We start from the raw sequence: 19519 nt of genomic DNA on the forward strand, positions 1-19519 counted from the left end.
GTAATTTACGAAGGAGATTAATTAATTATTTTATTTGTTTTCGCTTAACTGAAAGCTTAATAAAAGAGAAATTCAGTAAAATTTGTAATTTTCTTGGATAAAAATATATGATTACATAACTAAAAATGCATAAAAACTCTAATTCATAAATTAAAGTTTAATGTGAAAGAATATATCTTTCTTTTACGATTCATCGATGAAGACTGAAACACGTGTTATTGTTTTGGTTTACCGCTGTTTTCAGTTTGCAAGTACTAGCATGTCTTGGACTTTCACGTTATATTTTACATAGTGGTACAAATGTAAAGAAACTTTAGAAGTTATTTTCAAGTTTAGAAGCAATGGAGAAAGCGTCCATAAAAAATACTCAGAGTCAAAAGTTTGGTTTTCCTAAACCAGAGCAAGTAAAAGTTAGTAGTATTTATTGCCTATTTCAGTTGTACTTTCACCTAGGTTTTCTTGATTTATTTATGAATTTATAAATTTGTGTTGAAGAGTATCTTTGATAAGCTATTTTCTGGAAGGTTTATCTGTTTTTACCTTTATGCAACGTTCACATTTCTTTTAAAAGGGAGCAGGGTGCATTTATTAAGAAAAGCACTTTTTGAAGAGTAAAAGGGAATTTTTTTTTCAAGTGAAATAAAAGACCCCAGAAAGGCAACTTCTGTGTGCTGGCCTTTTCTATTTATGGCCACTTTTGGGAGGCTCGGAATTTCTTCTATAGACTTGATGTAGAAGAAAATCTCTAGAAGAGACCATTAAAACATTTCTCAGCGACCGGGCAGTCCTCTGCACCAAATGCTAAAGCTGAGCGTAACTAAAAGGTAAATTAAGGACAAACTAAGCATCTCATACAAACAAACCTCTTCTTATTTTTTAAAGCTAACTAATTTTCAATCATATGAAATTAAATACAAACCTGAAAAAAACATAATTGTTTTTTTTTTTATTTAAAAAAGTTCTCTTATTCGTAATTGTTAAATTTATTTTTACTCATAATTGCATCAGTAGATATCATTTTTATTGACGCTAAATTTTTTTCATCATTCCAGTTTTCATGTCGCCAACACAAGTGGTATTTCACTAAGAAAATGACACTGACAAAAATTAAAATCATTTGCGATAAATCATGTACCTTTGATAACATTTCGAAGTCAGTAGAGGTAACCTCTATGAACGACCAATCTTTATTAAGGACCATTTTACTGGAACAGAAAGCGGTCACTCCCGGGCGGTTTCACTGTATAAATATCTATATATATAGAAATTGATTTTCACTCTGTATTAAAATGTTGAATAAATTATTTTGTAATGATGGGTACAATGATTGGATTTAAAAGCCAGTCAAAAATTAAAGTAAAACTTAGGCCAAATTAGTCCAGTCATGAAATTGTGGCAACTAGTATTTTGTAGATAAAATCTATTGAAACTCTTTAAGTAAATAAAATGAAAAAAGCCATTGAAGACAATGAAAAACTTGGGTTAGTGTTGAAATGCCACAATACAATTTTACATTAGTACACCTTGATAGTCCTCCTTAATTTCACTGCAAAAAAACATGTCAGATAAATATTCACTACCCAAGTAGCTCATAATATTAGATAATATAAGGACATCTATCATTATTTTGCACAATTTTCAAATATTGGAACAATACAAAGATTGCTATTTTCTCTGCAATATATGTTTGATTCTATGCAAATTAGTATTATTTAGTGGTCGAGGTAATATTATTTTGCATTGGTTTTGATGATAATTTTAGATTTTCTGTTGTATCTTGTAATGTTTTTTATTATTTTTGGAATAAGCAATTGGAAGAGTTTAGATGATAGTAATATAATTCGGCAATATAATTTGACTCAATTTTCTGTATCATTATGAACCATTAAATATAGAACTAGGGTTTTAGGTTGTTCTTTCACCCATTATTTACTTAGCAATACAGAAATATTAATTAAAATTATATAACTGTATTTTGCTACCATCCATTTTCAATTAATTAATTTGTAATATAATTATCAATTTCTGTATTTTATACCTCTTTAATCGTGTTGAATGTATTTATCTTGAATTGATTTTATGTTTCACAGCATACTCTATTGTAATATTTTTATGAGAATAAATTATATGTTTGTAATTTTTTTATTGCGTTTGCAGGTTTTGCAAGACATTAGCCGTGCACATGTTGAATCCTTCAACTATATGTTAAATGATGGTTTACCGAGAATTGTTAAAGTTAGTTTTTTTTTCTTTCATATTTTATGTTTTGAATTCCATACTACATATAATTTATTAAAGCAGAACTAACTGTCAATTAAGACTAAATTAATTTTTGTTTTTGCAGAACATTGAACCCTTAGAAATGGGATTACCAAATGGAGATCGTCTGAAAGTTTGGATAACTGTTAGTATTGTTTATAATTATTAAAAAAATATTTCATTACCTCTTCAAACAATTATTTGCTTTTTGAGTTAATCAAATGCAATGACATTGAAATGTTTTAACTTTTAACATAGTGCTCGATTTTTTTTTAATGACAGAATTTGTTCTTGAATTTTAATTTTAATAATATTTACTATTTTCTTTTAGAAATCCGTTCATCAAATACCAATTGTATGTTTAGAGTCAGGTGTCAATTTAACTGCTATAAGACTCTGGTTTAATATTAAAAATTTGATTTTGTAACAACTGACATAAAATAATTTAAAGACTTTTATCTTACCCCCACAAATTTTTACTTGTATTATTTCATACTGACTATGCAATAATAACTGTTATCTACAAGAAGAGAATTATTTTATAAGTAATTTGTAATTATTTTTATTTTAGTTATTGTAAATGATATTTGCAATTATATTTTAACATTTATTTTTCTGTAGTTTTAATTACTAGATCAATTATTTTATAGCTTAAAAAAGGTTATGTTTAGTGTATCTTAATGATTTATAACTTTTTAAGTGGAATATCTTGTAATTAATTTTAGTACATAAGTTTCCTAATTTGAGAACTATTCAATGCCTCTGAAATTTTTCATATTTTAATTTATTTCTGTCAAGGATTCCATTAATTTATTTTTGAAATGAATGAATAATTGCTTGTTTCATCAAAAGCATTGCATTTTAGCCTATTTTAATCTTTACAATGTTTGACTAATTTTAAATTATTTAACTAACTAATTTGAAATTGTAAAGTAAAATAAGTTATAACTTTTGGATGCTAAACTTTTTGTAAGAAATAAGTGCAGTTCTAGTTTTCACTGTAATTTTCGTAAAATGTTTTAGTTTTTTTTCTATAAAATTTTATTTATCACAAATTGGGTTTCATTTTTAAAATCTGTTTTTTCCTCTTTTTTTTTTCTTTCATCTTTTCTTTCAAAATTTTATTATTTTTGTGCATATTTATCTAACAATGCTATCTAATTATGAATAAAAAATGCAGTAAACTCGTAATCGCTACTATTGAATCAAAGTTCAACTTTTAATATTTTTTTTGCCAAAAGTTGTATAATGTTTTCTTCTCTATATTTGTAATCTGTTAGTTCAAATAGTTTGAGAAATATGTATAAATTATTTTATCATATAAGTTAAAAATATTCTAAATAATTTAAAATATTCATCTGATTATTGAGTTAATATTCTGCTTGAATCTTTTGAAAGTGGAGATACAATTTCTTGATAAATATTTTATTCTATATTCTTGAGTTTTAATTTTTTTGAGAAAAATTCCTATTATAAAAAGATTTCAATAAATAATAAATATTGAATTTCCATTCTTTGTGCAATTACATTTCTTTTCCATCATTTAATTTTGAATTCATAGTTATTAATTAGCGCTATATTTGTACAGAAAATATTTACATCGTATAAATAATGTTCCTTTTCCAAGAGATAATTAAATGATTTTTTTATGCTTTACTTACATGTACACATTTTTTTCTCTTTTTTTTTCTTGCTCTTTTAGAATTGCAATATTGGAATACCCTGCATAAAACGGGGTACTACAGCTAGAACATTTAAAGTTTATCCAGCTGAAGTGAGTAAATTTTGGTCTTTTTTCTTATCTCATTTTTATTTTCAGAATAAATCAGAATATTCAGAATAATCTCCTACTTTTCCTTTTATGAAATTATTTATCTTTCATATATTATTCTCACTGTAAACAAATCATTTACCTACTTGTAATAAATCAATTATATCCTTCTTTGCTTAGAAAAAGATGCATGCTTAGACCTAGAATAAAGAGATGAACATATTAGTCGGGTTTTTTTTTTATTTTTTTAACATAAAATGCTGGTTTGCATCATGTTGGTGCTTGTATTATCTGCTTTTCATCTTGTCACTTTGTCTTTGCAGCTGGCATGAACTTGAAATTAATTGTATGATAAGCTTTTTTTTTTTTTTTGTTACGTTATGATTTTGAATTTTGCATTCACTTTACAAAATACGAGTGAAGTGTGTTCCAGCGATCAGTAATATTAAATCTGTACATATATACTGTATTATAATTTAATAAAGAAATGATAACAGCGAAGAATATGAATCTTAAATATGAGTATTGAAGAGTTAGAAAAAGTTTCGGTCACTTAGAGATGAAAAATTCTGTAGAAAAAATGGAGATTGTGATTTGTTGTATGGAGATAAGTCTGAAATAAAAAATAAAAAAATGCTAGATGAACATACAAAAACTAGCCAAAGAATTTAGGTAATTTGGGAGCATAGAATCATAGCCAACAGTTAAAATTTTTTAATATATTTAAAACTACCGGAATTCATTTTGAATTGAAAACTTACCTAGAACCTGTGTAGAATTTGAAGTGTTGTAAATTTTGGTTTATCTTCTACAATGTAAAATTTGAAATTTGTTGTTAGATTAAAGAAAACTCAGTTGTCTAAGTTACTCTTAAATTTACCAATTTGCTGAATTGTTAAGAGATATTACCGAAGTGCTTACAAACTTTTGAAAAATAAAACAAAAAGTAACTGGAAAGTGTTTGCCACTGAAATTAAAAAAAAATAAAAAGATATAACAAAAAAAAATTTCACTTGGAACTATGCATTTGGATTTCAAAATTATAGTGGAAAGAAATAAAGTTCAATAGTTAAGGAGAGTATTCTAAATGCTAAAGGAATTGAAATTATCTGTTATTAAAAAAGTTTGTCAAGCAATCTAAAGAATCATCAAAACTAGTCACCAACATAGGCGTATTGTGAGGGGGAGCACACACTTTTATTTTTTAGAAAAATGCTTATCTATTTTAAGTTTTATGAATGCAGTTATATATAAATATACATGCATATTAAAAATTAATATGCATGTATACATAAAACTTAAAATAAATTAACTATTTTCTGAAAAGAAAAAATTTACCCCTCACTCTATGTCTATGGTCACCAAGAAGAGCAAGACTGGTATTTAAAATTATTTAGATTCATATTTTGTTTTTGGAAAAGCTTTCGTATATTTGGAATTCTTTTTTGAAAATTAGAAACTTAATAGAAATTAATATATTTGGAAAGAGTTAAGAGAAAAAGTTGTTAACTTCACTAGCTAGAAAAGTAAAGTTTTAAATTTAGCTAAAAATATAAAAAAATTCGAAAAAAAATAATTGGATGTTTTTAAAATAGATTTAGCGTAATTTAATATGATAAAGTATTTAAAATGATTAAACTTGAAAATGAAATAGTGTTAAATGAATCAGATTGCAGAAAAGAGTTCTAGTGTTCCCAAGTTATGTATTTAAACAAAATTGATTTTGGATCGAATTATATGAAGTTTAAAATTACATGTGTTTGTTTAGTTTTTAAACTCGTGAACAAGATAAGAATGAGTGTTTTGATAAAAGTAAGTTGTAATGTACCATCATGTGTGTAACAAAATATTATTTGAATGATGTAAGATAGTTCAAATATTATAATAATAATTCAAATATTATGGTTTAAAATACAATTTTAATTAGCTATTTTTTTGTAGTGTCGTTCTCGCTGTGTTTCTTACAAAGCTCCCTTTACAATTACTGTAGCATGGAGCTTGAATGGCTATTTACAAGAATATATAGAAAGATTGGTTGGTGAAATCCCTGTTATGGTGAAGGTAAATTATTTTTAAAGATATTTAATTTTTTTGCATAGCCTATATTGAAGGATAAACATATATACATATTAGTTGAATAATTTTTCAATGCTAAGATTGACTCATGTTGCTATGAAATTTTTTTTTTACAGTTTCTGACTACTGGTAGGTCAAAATATGTGAATTTCTCACGCATTAGTTGTGGAAACTTGTGTACCAATTTTGGTTTGAAATTTTATATTTATGCAGTTGTAACATGTTGCAGTTGTAACTTTTGTAACATGTGTTTATATTCTATTAATAATGGAGTTTTAGACAAATTTCAGTCTTTAAATCAAATAAGCTATTTAAAAAAGGATAATATTCTCTATAAGTGTAAATAAGTCTCTTTTTCTAAGCACCGATTCTCTTTTTTCTTCAAGTTAATTGAAAAACATAATGGTTGCACATGTCCTCCATTTACTTAAAGAAACACTATAATTTTTTATGCTTTCTGCTAATTTCCTGGAAGAAGAAAAATTACATATTTCATGAGTTTCGAAAATTCCTTCAATAATACTTTTAATAATAACAAAGATATATGTTACTAATTTAAGGAAAAAAAAATCCTGTGTGTATATATATATGTAATACAAAAATTATAAATACTTTTGTATTAATAACAACATTAAAACTCTCTCGTTTTCATAAAATGTCTTTGGTAAAGATTAGGTGTAGAAATTCTATTTTGTGAATTCAAGGCTGAAAACATACCATTGAAATATAATAAATTTATATTTCAAAGGAGGAGTTATTTTTAGAATCTTGTCCCTCTTTCACTTCCATATTAGGAAGCATTAAATGATTATCGATGGTACGTAGAGTTACAATGGTATGTATGACTTGAGCCTGTTTACATCATTCTCTGTTTGTATTTAATGCGGGAGCGATTGTTTTCGCATGTCTCTTGCTGATTAACGTGGTCCATAAAAGATCTGTCGAAACCATCCGGAGTTTTGTCCACACCTCCTCCCTTGTGGAGTGTGGATCTGAACTTTTATAACCACCAACCTACCTTTAAATAAACCATTTGAGAACTTATTATGGCTTACGGCTGAATTATTAAAGGTGAATACAACAATGATAACAGGGATGTAGCCCTGCTATTATATATATATAAATTTTAATTGAATAAGTAATTTTTTTTTATATTCTAATATTATGGGCAATATTCTCGCATTTTATTGGGGGAGGTGAGAACATTAAAAACCACAATGTGACAAAGCAACTATATATCAAAAAATCTTTTACTTTTATTCAAAATTTGATTGTGTCCTGAATTGATTCATAATACCTGGTCATTTTGCATATCAATAAAGTGGAGAAATATTGACAAGTTTGGATGTAAACTTTTCTCTCCTTACTTAAAATGTAATAAGTTATACCATAATGTGTGTTACTCCTTAAGAAGAAGAAGGAATGTCATGTGACCTTAAACTTTATTTTTACAGCTTGGCGAATTAAGAAAAAGTGTAATTGAGGGAAGATGTGATTGATTACTGGATTAGTTAAAATATTTTCAACAAAATTGTTCTATTGTGACGTGCTCAACTTCGCACACTGGTTTTGAAGTTACCAAAGCGGGTAGCCATTCCTTCTGCAGGGGATCAAAATTGCGATGACGTGACTTTGGCCCATCCTCAGGGGTATTTCCCTTACTATAACCAAAAGCCCATTGTTTAACTCGAGTGCTGCATGAATAAAGCACTACTACTAAATATTATGCTATTTTTTATATTTTTTTTTCTATAGATAAAAGTATTAATGTATAGAAATTTGTTTCTTAGATTATTTGATTATTTTTTCATTCTAGTCTCAGGCTTGCAATATTAGTAAAATGAAGCCGAAAGAATTAATTGCAGTTGGAGAAGAAGAAAATGTACGTCTTTTCATTTATTTATTTATAATTCATTTTACTTTTTATGCTTTATTTGTTATTTTATGCTTCTTGCTCCTTCTGACTCACTCATAAATAATTTATCTTTATAATTTTAATTTGCAATAAAATTTTTCTTCTAAGAACTTGACTGAGGTCAGTGTTCTCAGTAGAAATTGTTATACCATTTAAGAGGAAACCGTGAATCAATGAAGTTTAGATGACACCTTCTCAACATTCCAATGAATTCCTAAAAAAATTCTATCTAACTTAAATTGTGATTCTTTATCTAATTTCAATTATAGTTTAACAGATTAAAATGTTTAAAAGTTTTCAGTGGAAAAATAATAGTTGAACTAATTTTTACAAGAATTATGTTAGTTATATGTTAAGCATATGTTGTGATTGCTAAAATATCCAAAATACTGTAGTAAAATATAAAATTCATTTCTGATATAATTTTAGTAGTTTTTGGGGATGGTTTACCTTTTTGTTAATTGACTTTCTTTTAATATGCATGTTTTTCCCTATTTTAAAGGAGCAATGTAGCAGTAAATGCAGATTGTGCCCATAGTTTATATGGTCCAATGTATACATAGTTTTTTTTATTTTTTCTTAGGAATTTGGTGGTTATTTTATTATAAATGGCCTTGAAAAAGTTATCCGTCTTTTGATCATGCAAAGAAGAAACTATGTAAGTTTATTTAGATACTTTTATCCATATGTAAATATTTATATCGTATATATATGTGTGTGTGTTTTCATATGTATATATATTCACTTTAATTTTTTTAATGTACTTTTAAAGCAGCTTGATATTCAATTGAATAGTTAAAACATCTTTTTGTCTATAATAATACTTCTTAAAGTAAAAGCTCCAGCTATTCATTTTTGATTTATAAATATATCTGATATTTTGTTTCTATATATTATAAAGATTATGCATTAAATTAGCTGTATACAAAAGTAGAGTTTGTGAGGAAAAACTAAAGCACTTTTTTTTTTAAAGGTGAGGCGTTGTTGTCTGGTTAGAATTTGCCATTGCAAAATTAAAAACTATAAGCTGTAATTGTTATAAAAAAAATTTGTTAATTTTAAGACAAAATTATGTCAATTTTAAGTATTTAAAACCTTGAAAACAATACAACTAATCAAATGAAAATAAAACTACAATAGAAATTTTTTTTTAAAAAAAGTATGCACAATGTTAAATTTTCTCAAGGATCTTTATGTATTTATCAAACACTATTACTGTTCAGCTGTAAGGGGAACTCCTCTAGACTAAAAGTCTGGGGCTGTCTGGGTTGTGGTAACAAGAGAAAGAGCATATTTTGATGAGGGTACATGGGCGGAATGAAGAGTCGATTAGTCACAAGGCAAGGATTTTCATGCCAATTTGAGCCAATAGCAAGACTAAATTAATCTCCACTCACCTCTATCCGAAGTGACTTACCCCCATAGCCATAGTACCTGCCACAATGCAAGACCAATCTGTAGAGGAGTTCTCCTGAAAGCCATACAATATGTATAGTTAACAATGATTTTTGTTATTGTTTATAGCCGATTGCTATGCAAAGAAATGGTTGGAAAAAAAGAGGTGACATGTTTACAGATTATGGAGTCTCCATTAGATGCGTTGCTGATGATCAAAGTGGATGTGTGAGTGGTTTGAATTTCAGAACTTCTATTTAACCTGTCCATTTTCAACTACTAATAAATTTCTGTTATAAATGCTAAGGTAATGAATAAATATAAAAAAAGTTATTATTATTTTCCATGGCATGGGCTTGAGTTTAGTTTCCTGCTCTAAAGACTAGATATCTAATCAGGTTACATATTCATCGTTTTAAGTGCTACTTGTTTGAAATCTATGCTAATCTGATGTCTCCAGTGGTTTTAGAGCAATAAAAGTCTATGTACCATTATCATTATCTTATCATTTAGTCTATTGCAGTCAGTTTATTACTACCATCATATTCCTTCTAATCTAAATTTGGATAGTGTAGTACTAATTGAAGTTAAATAAGTGACTGTGTAAGTGTTACCATTTAGCATAGTGGAGTTCTAGTGTGACATTAAAATTAAACTTATTTAATGAACTTTGGATTCTGAAATATTTATGTTGAATGAATGATTACTGTATTGAAAACCATTCTTCAAATGCATACATAAACCTCAATATTATGAACTTCAATAAAATGCATTTTTCGTTATTATGAAATAATATGAATTCTCTACACTTGCTCTGTTGATAATAGAAAAAGATCTCTTTTAGTTTAGTATCTCGACTGCATACATTGAATACCAGATGAATCTTGATTTCCCAAAATATTTTCATCACCAAAAGTTTTTTTTTCTTCCTAATTTAAAAAGTATTTAAAATGCTTTCTTAAATTAAAATTTTTAAAAACCTCTTTAAAAAAATTTTTGATCTATTTTTTTAAGCCCTAATAAAAAAGAAATTGCCTTTTTTAAAAATAAGTTGCCTGGTATTCATCTAAGATGTATGTCATAGATAAGAGAAATAGCATAGATAATAGAAGAACATCCACAGGAGTAAATGGTCTAAATAATAAATCTAAAAGAAACTGATCAAAAGATGAAAAGAAAAATTTTGATAAAACTAAAATCGAATGAAGAAATAAAAAAAATGTAAATTTTTTTTTAAAAGTAACTATGTAGTAAATACATGTTATACAACTTTTAAAATGTCAGTACAGTTACTATTTGAACTAAGATTTTAAAAAAAAAAATTTCTTTTTTCAATACTCCATATTTCTTTCTTTTTTTTTTTCTTTTTTTTTATTCCTTTTTTTTTTGTGTCTTTCCTTGAGTTTATGATATTGAGGCTTGATTATACGGAAATTGACTAGAGATTTATTTGTTGATAACTTTTGAATTTTAATATAAATTATCTGCGTAAACTAAGATTGGAGCTAAAATTTGAAAATGCAATGTGTTTGCTGCTGTGCATGATAATTAATTTAAAGTAATTGTGCCATTATTTTAATAAATTGCAGTAAATTTTAATAAAGCTTCTGAGAATTTTTAGACTTTTTTTTAGAAACAATGAATTTTTGTCATTTCATTTTTAAATCCATCGGAAGGGATGTTTCTTTGGTTATAAGTAGAGCCCGGATTTTGATGACCTAAAAAATCTCAACTAATGTCCTTAAAAAATGCAAAAAATGGCCTTAAAAAGTGCAAAAAATGCTCTAAAAATGCGAAAATTGCACTAAAAATGCCTTATGACATGACTTAGTATGACATGACTTAGTAGTTGAGTAAGTAAAAATATCGAACTAAAACTATATTTTACTCTTTAAAATTATGAGTCATTTCAAAAACTATAAAGCAATGTAATACTTGTTCTACGTTCATTAAAATTTGAAAAATATGTGTTATATCCTAAAATAACAAAAAAAGAGGAAAATATATTGACACCAAAACATTTTCATTTTGTACAGAAACTTTAATGAATATAACAACTTACATGTAATAATATTACTAAATATCAGAATTACATTGGATTATTAAATGTTTTTTGATATTTTGAAATGTAAACGAGTGTCTCTTGTCTGAAAGTAAATCTTTATACCTGGAGAAGCTTCTTTCAACGTCTACTGATGTTAATGATGCATATTTGAAAAAGATGGTCTCACTTACTGACAATTCATCTTTAATTTGAAAAGTTGTTGCTTCACCTGTTAGTGTCCTAGAGATTTTCTTCATTGTTTGGAAGCCAGTGTTCTTCTCCGAAACTTTGTTAAATTTAGCTGCTACACTTTGTCCTATTTCCCCCCTTGCGTTTTGCAACACTCGACTCACTACATCAATATAATTTATTGCATCACAAAGTTCCAATTCTTGTTTCTCCAGGCTTGTAATTGTCGAGGACTCAATAGCAAAGTTAAACTTGATAAATGCTAAGTTTCCTTTGATTTTATCAGAAGCGAACACGTTTAGCGCTATCTAAATTGATGCAGCATCTTCCGAATCAAAAGTACTGACGATAGACTTCACTATCTTAAAATTTTCACTGTAGTATTATACGCATGCATCCAACCAGGTACCCCATCGTGTGATTACTGGTTTTGGGGGCAAAGCTGACTAGGAGCAAATGTTTTGAAACATTCTAGTGCATAAATGTATGCTCTAGCAAATGTTTTGAAACATTCTTTGAGAGTTACTATATGAAAAGTAAAATTATAGGACAAATCTTGCATTTCATGTAATAAAAATACCCCAAAAAATAATAAAAATTGGAAAAAATTAACAAAAACCTTAGAAAATGCTTTAAACAAAATACACCGCAAAATTAAAAAAAAATGCCCTATAAATCTGAAAAAATGCTCTAATGGAAAGAAAATGTCCAAAAATGCAAAAAAATGCTAATGTCATCAAAATCCGGGCCTTAGTTATAAGAAATTTTTTTGTGTCCTTTCAACTTTGCATTAATATATTTTGGTTGTATGTTTCATTTTTTATTTAGAATCTTGTTCTTCACTACTTATCTGATGGTACTGTGAAACTAATGTTTACTTATAAGAAAGAACTTTTTTTTGTTCCTGTGATGTTGATTCTTAAAGTCCTTATTGATGAAACAGATAATTATATATACCAGCAACTTATTAAAGGAAGAGAAAAAGATAATTTTTTCCAAGGGTAATTTCACTTTAATGTTTATAAACATTTCCCTTTAAATGATTATTACATTTTCATCTCATATTTTGGTAATTTTATTTTTATGTAGTAGAATAATCTAATTAAATTCAAATTTTGTAATTAATATTCCACTATTCCTAGATAATTTGAGCAGTTTCTAAATTCTGTATTTTCTGCCCTATTAATCTACAAGTTATATATTACCTCTTTTGTTAAATTTTTTTTAAAAAAAAACATGTCCTAAATAATTGTTATAAATTGTTAAATCTGATACTTTTCACTATCCTGAAGCAGCATTTAAATAAAAATGTTGCTTGTTAAATTGTTTTTTTAACTTATTCTTTTTATTATTATTTAACATGCTTTAATTTTCAATATTTTACTATATTTATCTAACACTTAGTGTAGTCCTTTTCATTCTAATATTTATGTTTTTAATTATAAAAGATTCAACCAATTTTATATTTTTATCCAAATTAAAAAAAGAAATTAGTTAAAAAAATTTAATTTATTTTAAGTATTTACAAAACAAAATTTCTCAAAATTGCAGAATTTTTACTGATATTTTTGGAAATTTAACTGATATTAACTAACCACTAAATTTTTTTTCCTTTTAAATGTTGATAGTGTTAAAAAAAAGGCAGGGTTATACTCAAGCAAGAAATCATTGAAAAGAGAGCAGTTTTGAGTGAAAAAAAGTCTGTATTAAATAAGTTTGATTGTTGTTCATATGGAAAATTAATTTGTGTTTTTATTTTCAGTTGTATTACTAAGATGCTGCGTCAGATTAATTCTGAAGGAATTGTCTTCCATAACCAAGCCCTAAATTATGTTGGAAAAATGTTTAGTGTCAAGTTTGGATTACCATCTTGGTATGAAAATGCTGATGTTGCCAGGTTTTTACTCAGGTTAGATGCATTTTTTATTCCTAAATTTTTTAATGAAATTTCTATCTTTAATTTGCATTCTTCATTGACTTTAAAATTTTAGAGTTATTCTTTGTAAGGGAAATACAATTTTTTAAAAAAGGAATGTTTAAAAATCACAAATGGTAAAAAAAAAATTATTTAAACCTGTATGCATTTCATTGTCACATTTGTACACCTTTATCAGTAGGATAACAGGGTTATGTCACACAATAGAGATAAATATACAGTTAAAATCAGACACAGATAATCAGCCAATTAAAACCAGACAATCAGCCACATTAAATTTATAATTTCCAAATATTTAAAAAATATGTAGGAAAATCATTAACAATAAAATTTTTGTTTTTGATGATAAGGAAAGTGTCAGAAATCCAGATGAACGCACAAAATATATTTAAGAATGATATACAGTGTGGAAAAATCGAACTTCATGTTGGTGCTGCTATGAGGAAGGTATTCTAAATCTAGTTGTAAGGTATGATAAGTTTTTAAGCAAACTTAACAACTATTTTGAAAAAAGAAACGTATGTAGAATCAAAAAATAAATTTGCTTCATAAAAATTTTCTTTTGTTTGGTTTTTATTTTCAAACGGTCCTTACTTAAAAAAATAGCCCTTGTAGATCATTAATTTGTATAGAAATCGTTCAAGTTAATAACTCATTCATAATTTTTTTTCTCTTGCTTTTATTTAATACTTTATCTAAATTTAGCTTCATTAGAATTTTAAGAAATATCATTATACATAAACTGTCTGTTTAGTTTTTTATCATGTTTTTTTTTGTAATTCTTGGTATATAACTTTATTGTTTCATCATAGTAAATATTAAAAATAATTGCTATATCATGTGAGTAGATATAGTTCTATTTTTTATATGCCTATCCAGGTGTTTTTAAAGAAAGTTTTTACTTTTCAGAAATTGTATATTGGTCCACCTTCAGAATGACAAAGAAAAGTTTGATCTGCTAGTGTAAGTTTTTTTTTCTTTCCATTTTTAGGAATTGAATAATTTAAATTATTTTTAAAAAAAATTTCATCAATGTGTGCAAGTAAAAATGCTGAAGATATGGGGAAATATAGACTTTTAGAAGAATTAAATGATATAGCAGATTTACCTGCTGAGGTAAAACGAAAAATAAGAATGGACAAAAAATGGTGTGTTATTTTTGAAATAACATTCTATGGTGGCTGCTTTAAAAAATACTATAGGATAGTAGAAATCATGGTTACTATTTTGAGCATACCACAGAGCAATGCTGAATATGAAAGACTATTCAGCATTGTTCAAAAAGAAAGTCTTAGTCTGACAAATCCATGGAGAACATTCTAGTTGCTAAAACCACTCAAACTAGATGTTATGAGCAGACCTTTTATAAGGAATTCTTAAAAGTAACTAAGTCTGATACATATGAACATTTAAAACTTTACTTGTTGTTAATTAAACCTAAATATTAATTTAACGTTTTCTTTTTTTATTAACCCGGAAAATTAAATTTTGAAATTGTGTATAAGTAGTGCGTTAAAAAAATTATGTTATTGATAATAAAAAAAGTTTGTCAGGATTTATATAAAAAAAAATTTAAATTGTTTTCAAAAGGATAATTGTTTAGAAAAGTGTATATATAATTGACAAATGTATTTTTAAAGGTTTTATAAATTCAGCAGCAGATTATCCTTAATTCTGTGTAAAAATGTTCTTTAATAGCGTGTAAAACGCTAGTTTAGAAATGTAAGGTCATGCAGATTACAGCGTTGGCAAGTATAATTTTACTTATGTAATTTTTAAAAATGTAAAAATGCTATCAAGGTATGACTTTTGATGTTATTTATGTTACTAATAAATAGACTGCGGTAACTATAAACCAAATTTTGGGTCTTGTAAGTCCAGAATACTTAAATGATATCCTTACTGACCCCGTGGCAGAATCATGGCGACATTGTCGCAGAACGTTACTGAGGTCTTGCAGAACGATTTTTCTTTTGGGAAGTAAAAAGTTTTTTTTTTTCTTTTGTTGAAATTTTCGAAAGATTTTATCTTTTCTTCAGAATTGCTTTCAAAAGATGCCTTTCTCGCACATCCCAGTTGGAGAAAATGCTTTTTCTATTCTCATTTGAGAACAGTGAAAAATAAAGTAAAAAATGTTGGTTTTCTTTTCATAGCCCATACTATTTGCATAAAAAATATTACAGTACAGAACCTCTTATCCGGAAACCAGAAAACCGGAAAACCAGAAAACCGGAACGAAATTCCATATATTTTACCCCCATTTCTAATTTCTAAAAAAAAAAAAAAAAAAAATTTTTTTTTTTTTTTTCTTTTTAAGGATTTTTACTTTACCACCTATTTTTGAAATAATCATTAGTTCCCTCTACATTGTCAGGAGAAGGAAGAGTATTGTACTAAATATCATCAATCATTCCCTTCCTCACTCCCTACTTAGTTGCTTCTTTTCAATCACAGCTCAAGTGAGAAAGGGTGACTCATTGAACACCTGTTTTCGTATCAGCTCAGCCTTAAGCAGGCAGAGTCATAACTAGGGGCTTCTCATAGTAGGAGTCCTGGCATCTGTTCCTTGCTTCATGCAGGAGAGTTAAAACAAATTATTTTATTTGTCATCTTTGATTCCTAGAAATCTCTTAAAGTACTCCCTAACACAATATTTCAGATAAAAAAAAAAAAATCATTAATAATCTTCCCTTAAAAAAGTCTAAAATTAAAATAAAATTCTGACATCAAAAACAAGTTAAGAAACAAAAAATGTATCATTCTGATGACGGAATTTTTTTTTTATGAGTGAAATAGAGAGAATTATTGGTATTCTGAGAAATCGCGAGACGCACAAGACGTTTATTAGTGTTGATCAATGCTAACATGAAGAGAGCTGGCTACCTGGAATACCCTCGCCCCCCCCCCCAAAAAAAAAATCACCTGTAATGCCACGTTTAAGACTGGGCGATGTAAGAAATTTTATATCTTGATACATCGTCTGTTAGACATTGCGATGTATCGCGATTTAGTATATGTTCAAAAATTATCGATCAAAAATCTTTAAATTAATCAAAAATAAATAAAAGGAATAAATTTATTACAAAATAAAATGCCTTAAGCAAAAACAAACCCAAGCTTTATTTTAATTTTTTTCTTTCAAAATTGAAACGGACTTAAGATTTATTGGTTTAAAAATAATAATAAAACTAACAAAATATTTTACATACCTGCATTAAAAATGAAAAAAAAAAATTATTAAAAAGCGTCAAAACATTGCTTAACTTTTTATTCAATTAAAAAAATATTTGTTTTAACTAATAGCCAAATTTTTTTATAATTAAAAACGACTGAAGATTTATTTGTTTAAAAATAATCAACTTCAATCAAATTAGTATATTTACGTTCATTAAATAATTTTTTTTTAAAAATTAACTTTTTTTAGCGAAGTTAAATACAAAATACCCCTATTAAATTGTATCTCTTAAAAGGAAAAACAATTATTCATAATCTCTTTTCATTAATAGATTGAGTTCAGAACGAAAATTTAAGATAACAGAGATTGCACAACGATCGCCAAGTAACAATAGGTCTACTAAAAATAATTGACAAGAATCGTTAAATCCCGACAGACAAAAAAAAAAAAAGCGACGAAATACTGCACAATGAAATAAATGATCGCCAAGTAGCAAAAGTCTCACTGAAAATAATTTACAAGAAACGTTACATCCCGACGAAATAAAGTGCAGAACGTTGACAAAATTACGCATGTCCAGCTGAAAATTATTTTCAAGAAAAGTAAACTCCCAAAGACAAAAATAGGGCATAAAGAAACTATGCATAGCATATTTTGCGATGCATCGATTTCTAGCTCAGTCCTAGCCATATTCAAGGATTTGATTAAAAAGAAAAAAAAAAAAGATCTATTTATAAATAAATGACATTCCCAATCATTTGCACATAATTTCATTGCTTTAGATTTGTCAAATAAGTAACACAGATTTTTAAATTTTGTTTATTGAACCTTTAGAAAGATGTTTTAATTTTCTAAATGCTTATTTTATATAGTTTTTAATAAGCTTGTTTTGTAGTGTGGCTTACTATTTGCGGATTCTTTTTCTAAATCACGCCTTCCTTATTTTTACAATAAAAAACAGAATGCAAAAATAATGATTATTTATAAAAAGAATAGAAATAATTTAAAAAAAAAAGGGAGAGAGAGACAGTTCAATCCTCCTAATTCTTACTTAAGTAGCGTTTTTAAATTAATTCCGAAGTTGATGTTGAGCAGATGATTTTTTTATTCAAGTGTATCCAGTCCACTTATTATTCAGTAATAATTTTATTTTTCAAAGAAATATGATATCATTTCGAGATACGAAATATGGTAATTAAGTATTCAAAACAAAATGAATTACAATGAGCGAAACTTCCCTTTCATTGTTTTTTTTTGTCACCTAATTTGAGAACCAATAGTAAAATTAATGATTTATCTACACTTGGTCTAAAAAGCGTTTTTTCTACTTACTATGGTGGTCTTCTACTTTGACATAAAAGAGGAAATAAAATTGAATGTGTTCTCCTCCCACTGAGAATTGCAAAGACAATAATAAACTCCCACCCCTCTCGTAATGACATATTTTCTGAGATCTTTTTCAGAATTGGAGAGTTCTCCATTCAAGTACCAGCTCTTCATATAATCCCACCCCCTAATAAAAGGGATTAATTTCCTTAACTTAAGGGATTTATTTTCTTAAGGGATTAACTTAAGGGATTTATTATCATTCGCTCTTTGCTTTAGGAATGGTTTGTTAGGGAGTTGTTTCAAACTGAGTGCATTCATTCTAAAAAATTTGTTTTGCTTACTTTTTTACGTGCTGTGTTTAGATTTTAGTCTTTCGAAAATGTCTAAACTAGTTGCTGCCTCGTCATCTAAAAAAAGAAAACGCGTCAGTTTATCTATAAAAAATAAAGTAGAGATCTTGAAAAAGTTAGACGAAGGTTCGTCAGTAAAATTACTAAGCGAGTGTTATAACGTCGGTTTATCAACGATTTATGATATCAAAAATCAAAAAAAAGATCTACTGAAGTTTTTTTCCAATTGCGAGCAAGTGGACGCAATGACCTCGCGAAAAACATTACATAAAGCTCAAAACAAAGACGTTGATAAAGTACTGATCGAGTGGATAAGGCAGAGAAGATCTGAGCAATTCCCATTAAGTCGGCAAGTTATAATGGCTCAGGCTAAAAATTTCCACCGGGATCTTGGCCTAGAGAACAGTTGCGAATATACCACTGGATGGTTTGCCCGTTTTAAGCAACGCCATGGTCTTCGGCTTACAAAACTTTGTGGAGAAAGAGCAAATGCGGATACTGAAGCGGCAGAACACTATGTCGAAACAGTTTTGAACCTTGTTCAAACTCGAAATATAACGATGGATCAGATTTTTAACGCTGACGAGACTGGCCTGTATTATAAATTTCTTCCTCCTACAACGTACACATTAGCAGGGGAAACGAACCCTAGCGGTTTAAAAGTTGCTAAAGACAGATTGACGCTGCTAGCTTGCGCCAATGCAGCGGGTACGTGCAAGTTAAGACTTACTGTAATTGGCAAAAGCAAGAATCCTCGTTGCCTGAAAGGGGTTAAAGTGTTCCCAGTTTGTTACAAAGCAAATAAAAAAGCATGGGTGACACAGGAACTATTCATTGAATGGTTCAAAAGCGAATTTGTTCAAAAATCTCGGGCACACTGCAAATCAGTAGGGCTACCTGACGATTGCAAGATTATTTTATTTTTAGATAACTGCACAGCACATCCCCCCGCATCTGTGCTAAATGCAAATAATGTTGAGATTGAGTACCTCCCCCCAAATTGCACATCAATAATTCAGCCATTGGATCAAGGTGTTTTAAGAAGCCTCAAGTGCCGCTACAAAGTAGATTTTCTGAAAA

At 27.6% G+C, this 19519-nt stretch overlaps 1 protein-coding gene across 1 annotated transcript in view; it reads left to right on the top strand.

Moving 5' to 3' along the window:
• Nucleotides 1-7: 7 nt before the first annotated feature.
• The window catches only part of Polr1B (RNA polymerase I subunit Rpl135), a 45757-nt gene continuing 26245 nt past the window's right edge, over nucleotides 8-19519 (top strand). The window contains exons 1-11 of the mRNA XM_043044071.3: nucleotides 8-410; nucleotides 2158-2235; nucleotides 2345-2404; nucleotides 3962-4033; nucleotides 5972-6091; nucleotides 7923-7988; nucleotides 8605-8679; nucleotides 9546-9644; nucleotides 12478-12650; nucleotides 13412-13558; nucleotides 14495-14548. Coding sequence (XP_042900005.2) covers nucleotides 342-410; nucleotides 2158-2235; nucleotides 2345-2404; nucleotides 3962-4033; nucleotides 5972-6091; nucleotides 7923-7988; nucleotides 8605-8679; nucleotides 9546-9644; nucleotides 12478-12650; nucleotides 13412-13558; nucleotides 14495-14548 — 1013 coding nt within the window. The 5' untranslated portion in view covers nucleotides 8-341. The remainder of the gene's footprint in view (nucleotides 411-2157; nucleotides 2236-2344; nucleotides 2405-3961; nucleotides 4034-5971; nucleotides 6092-7922; nucleotides 7989-8604; nucleotides 8680-9545; nucleotides 9645-12477; nucleotides 12651-13411; nucleotides 13559-14494; nucleotides 14549-19519) is intronic.

Source organism: Parasteatoda tepidariorum, chromosome 3, assembly GCF_982258835.1.
Source record: "Parasteatoda tepidariorum strain Cologne lab strain chromosome 3, Ptep-v5.0, whole genome shotgun sequence".
Taxonomy (NCBI): Eukaryota; Metazoa; Arthropoda; class Arachnida; order Araneae; family Theridiidae; genus Parasteatoda; species Parasteatoda tepidariorum.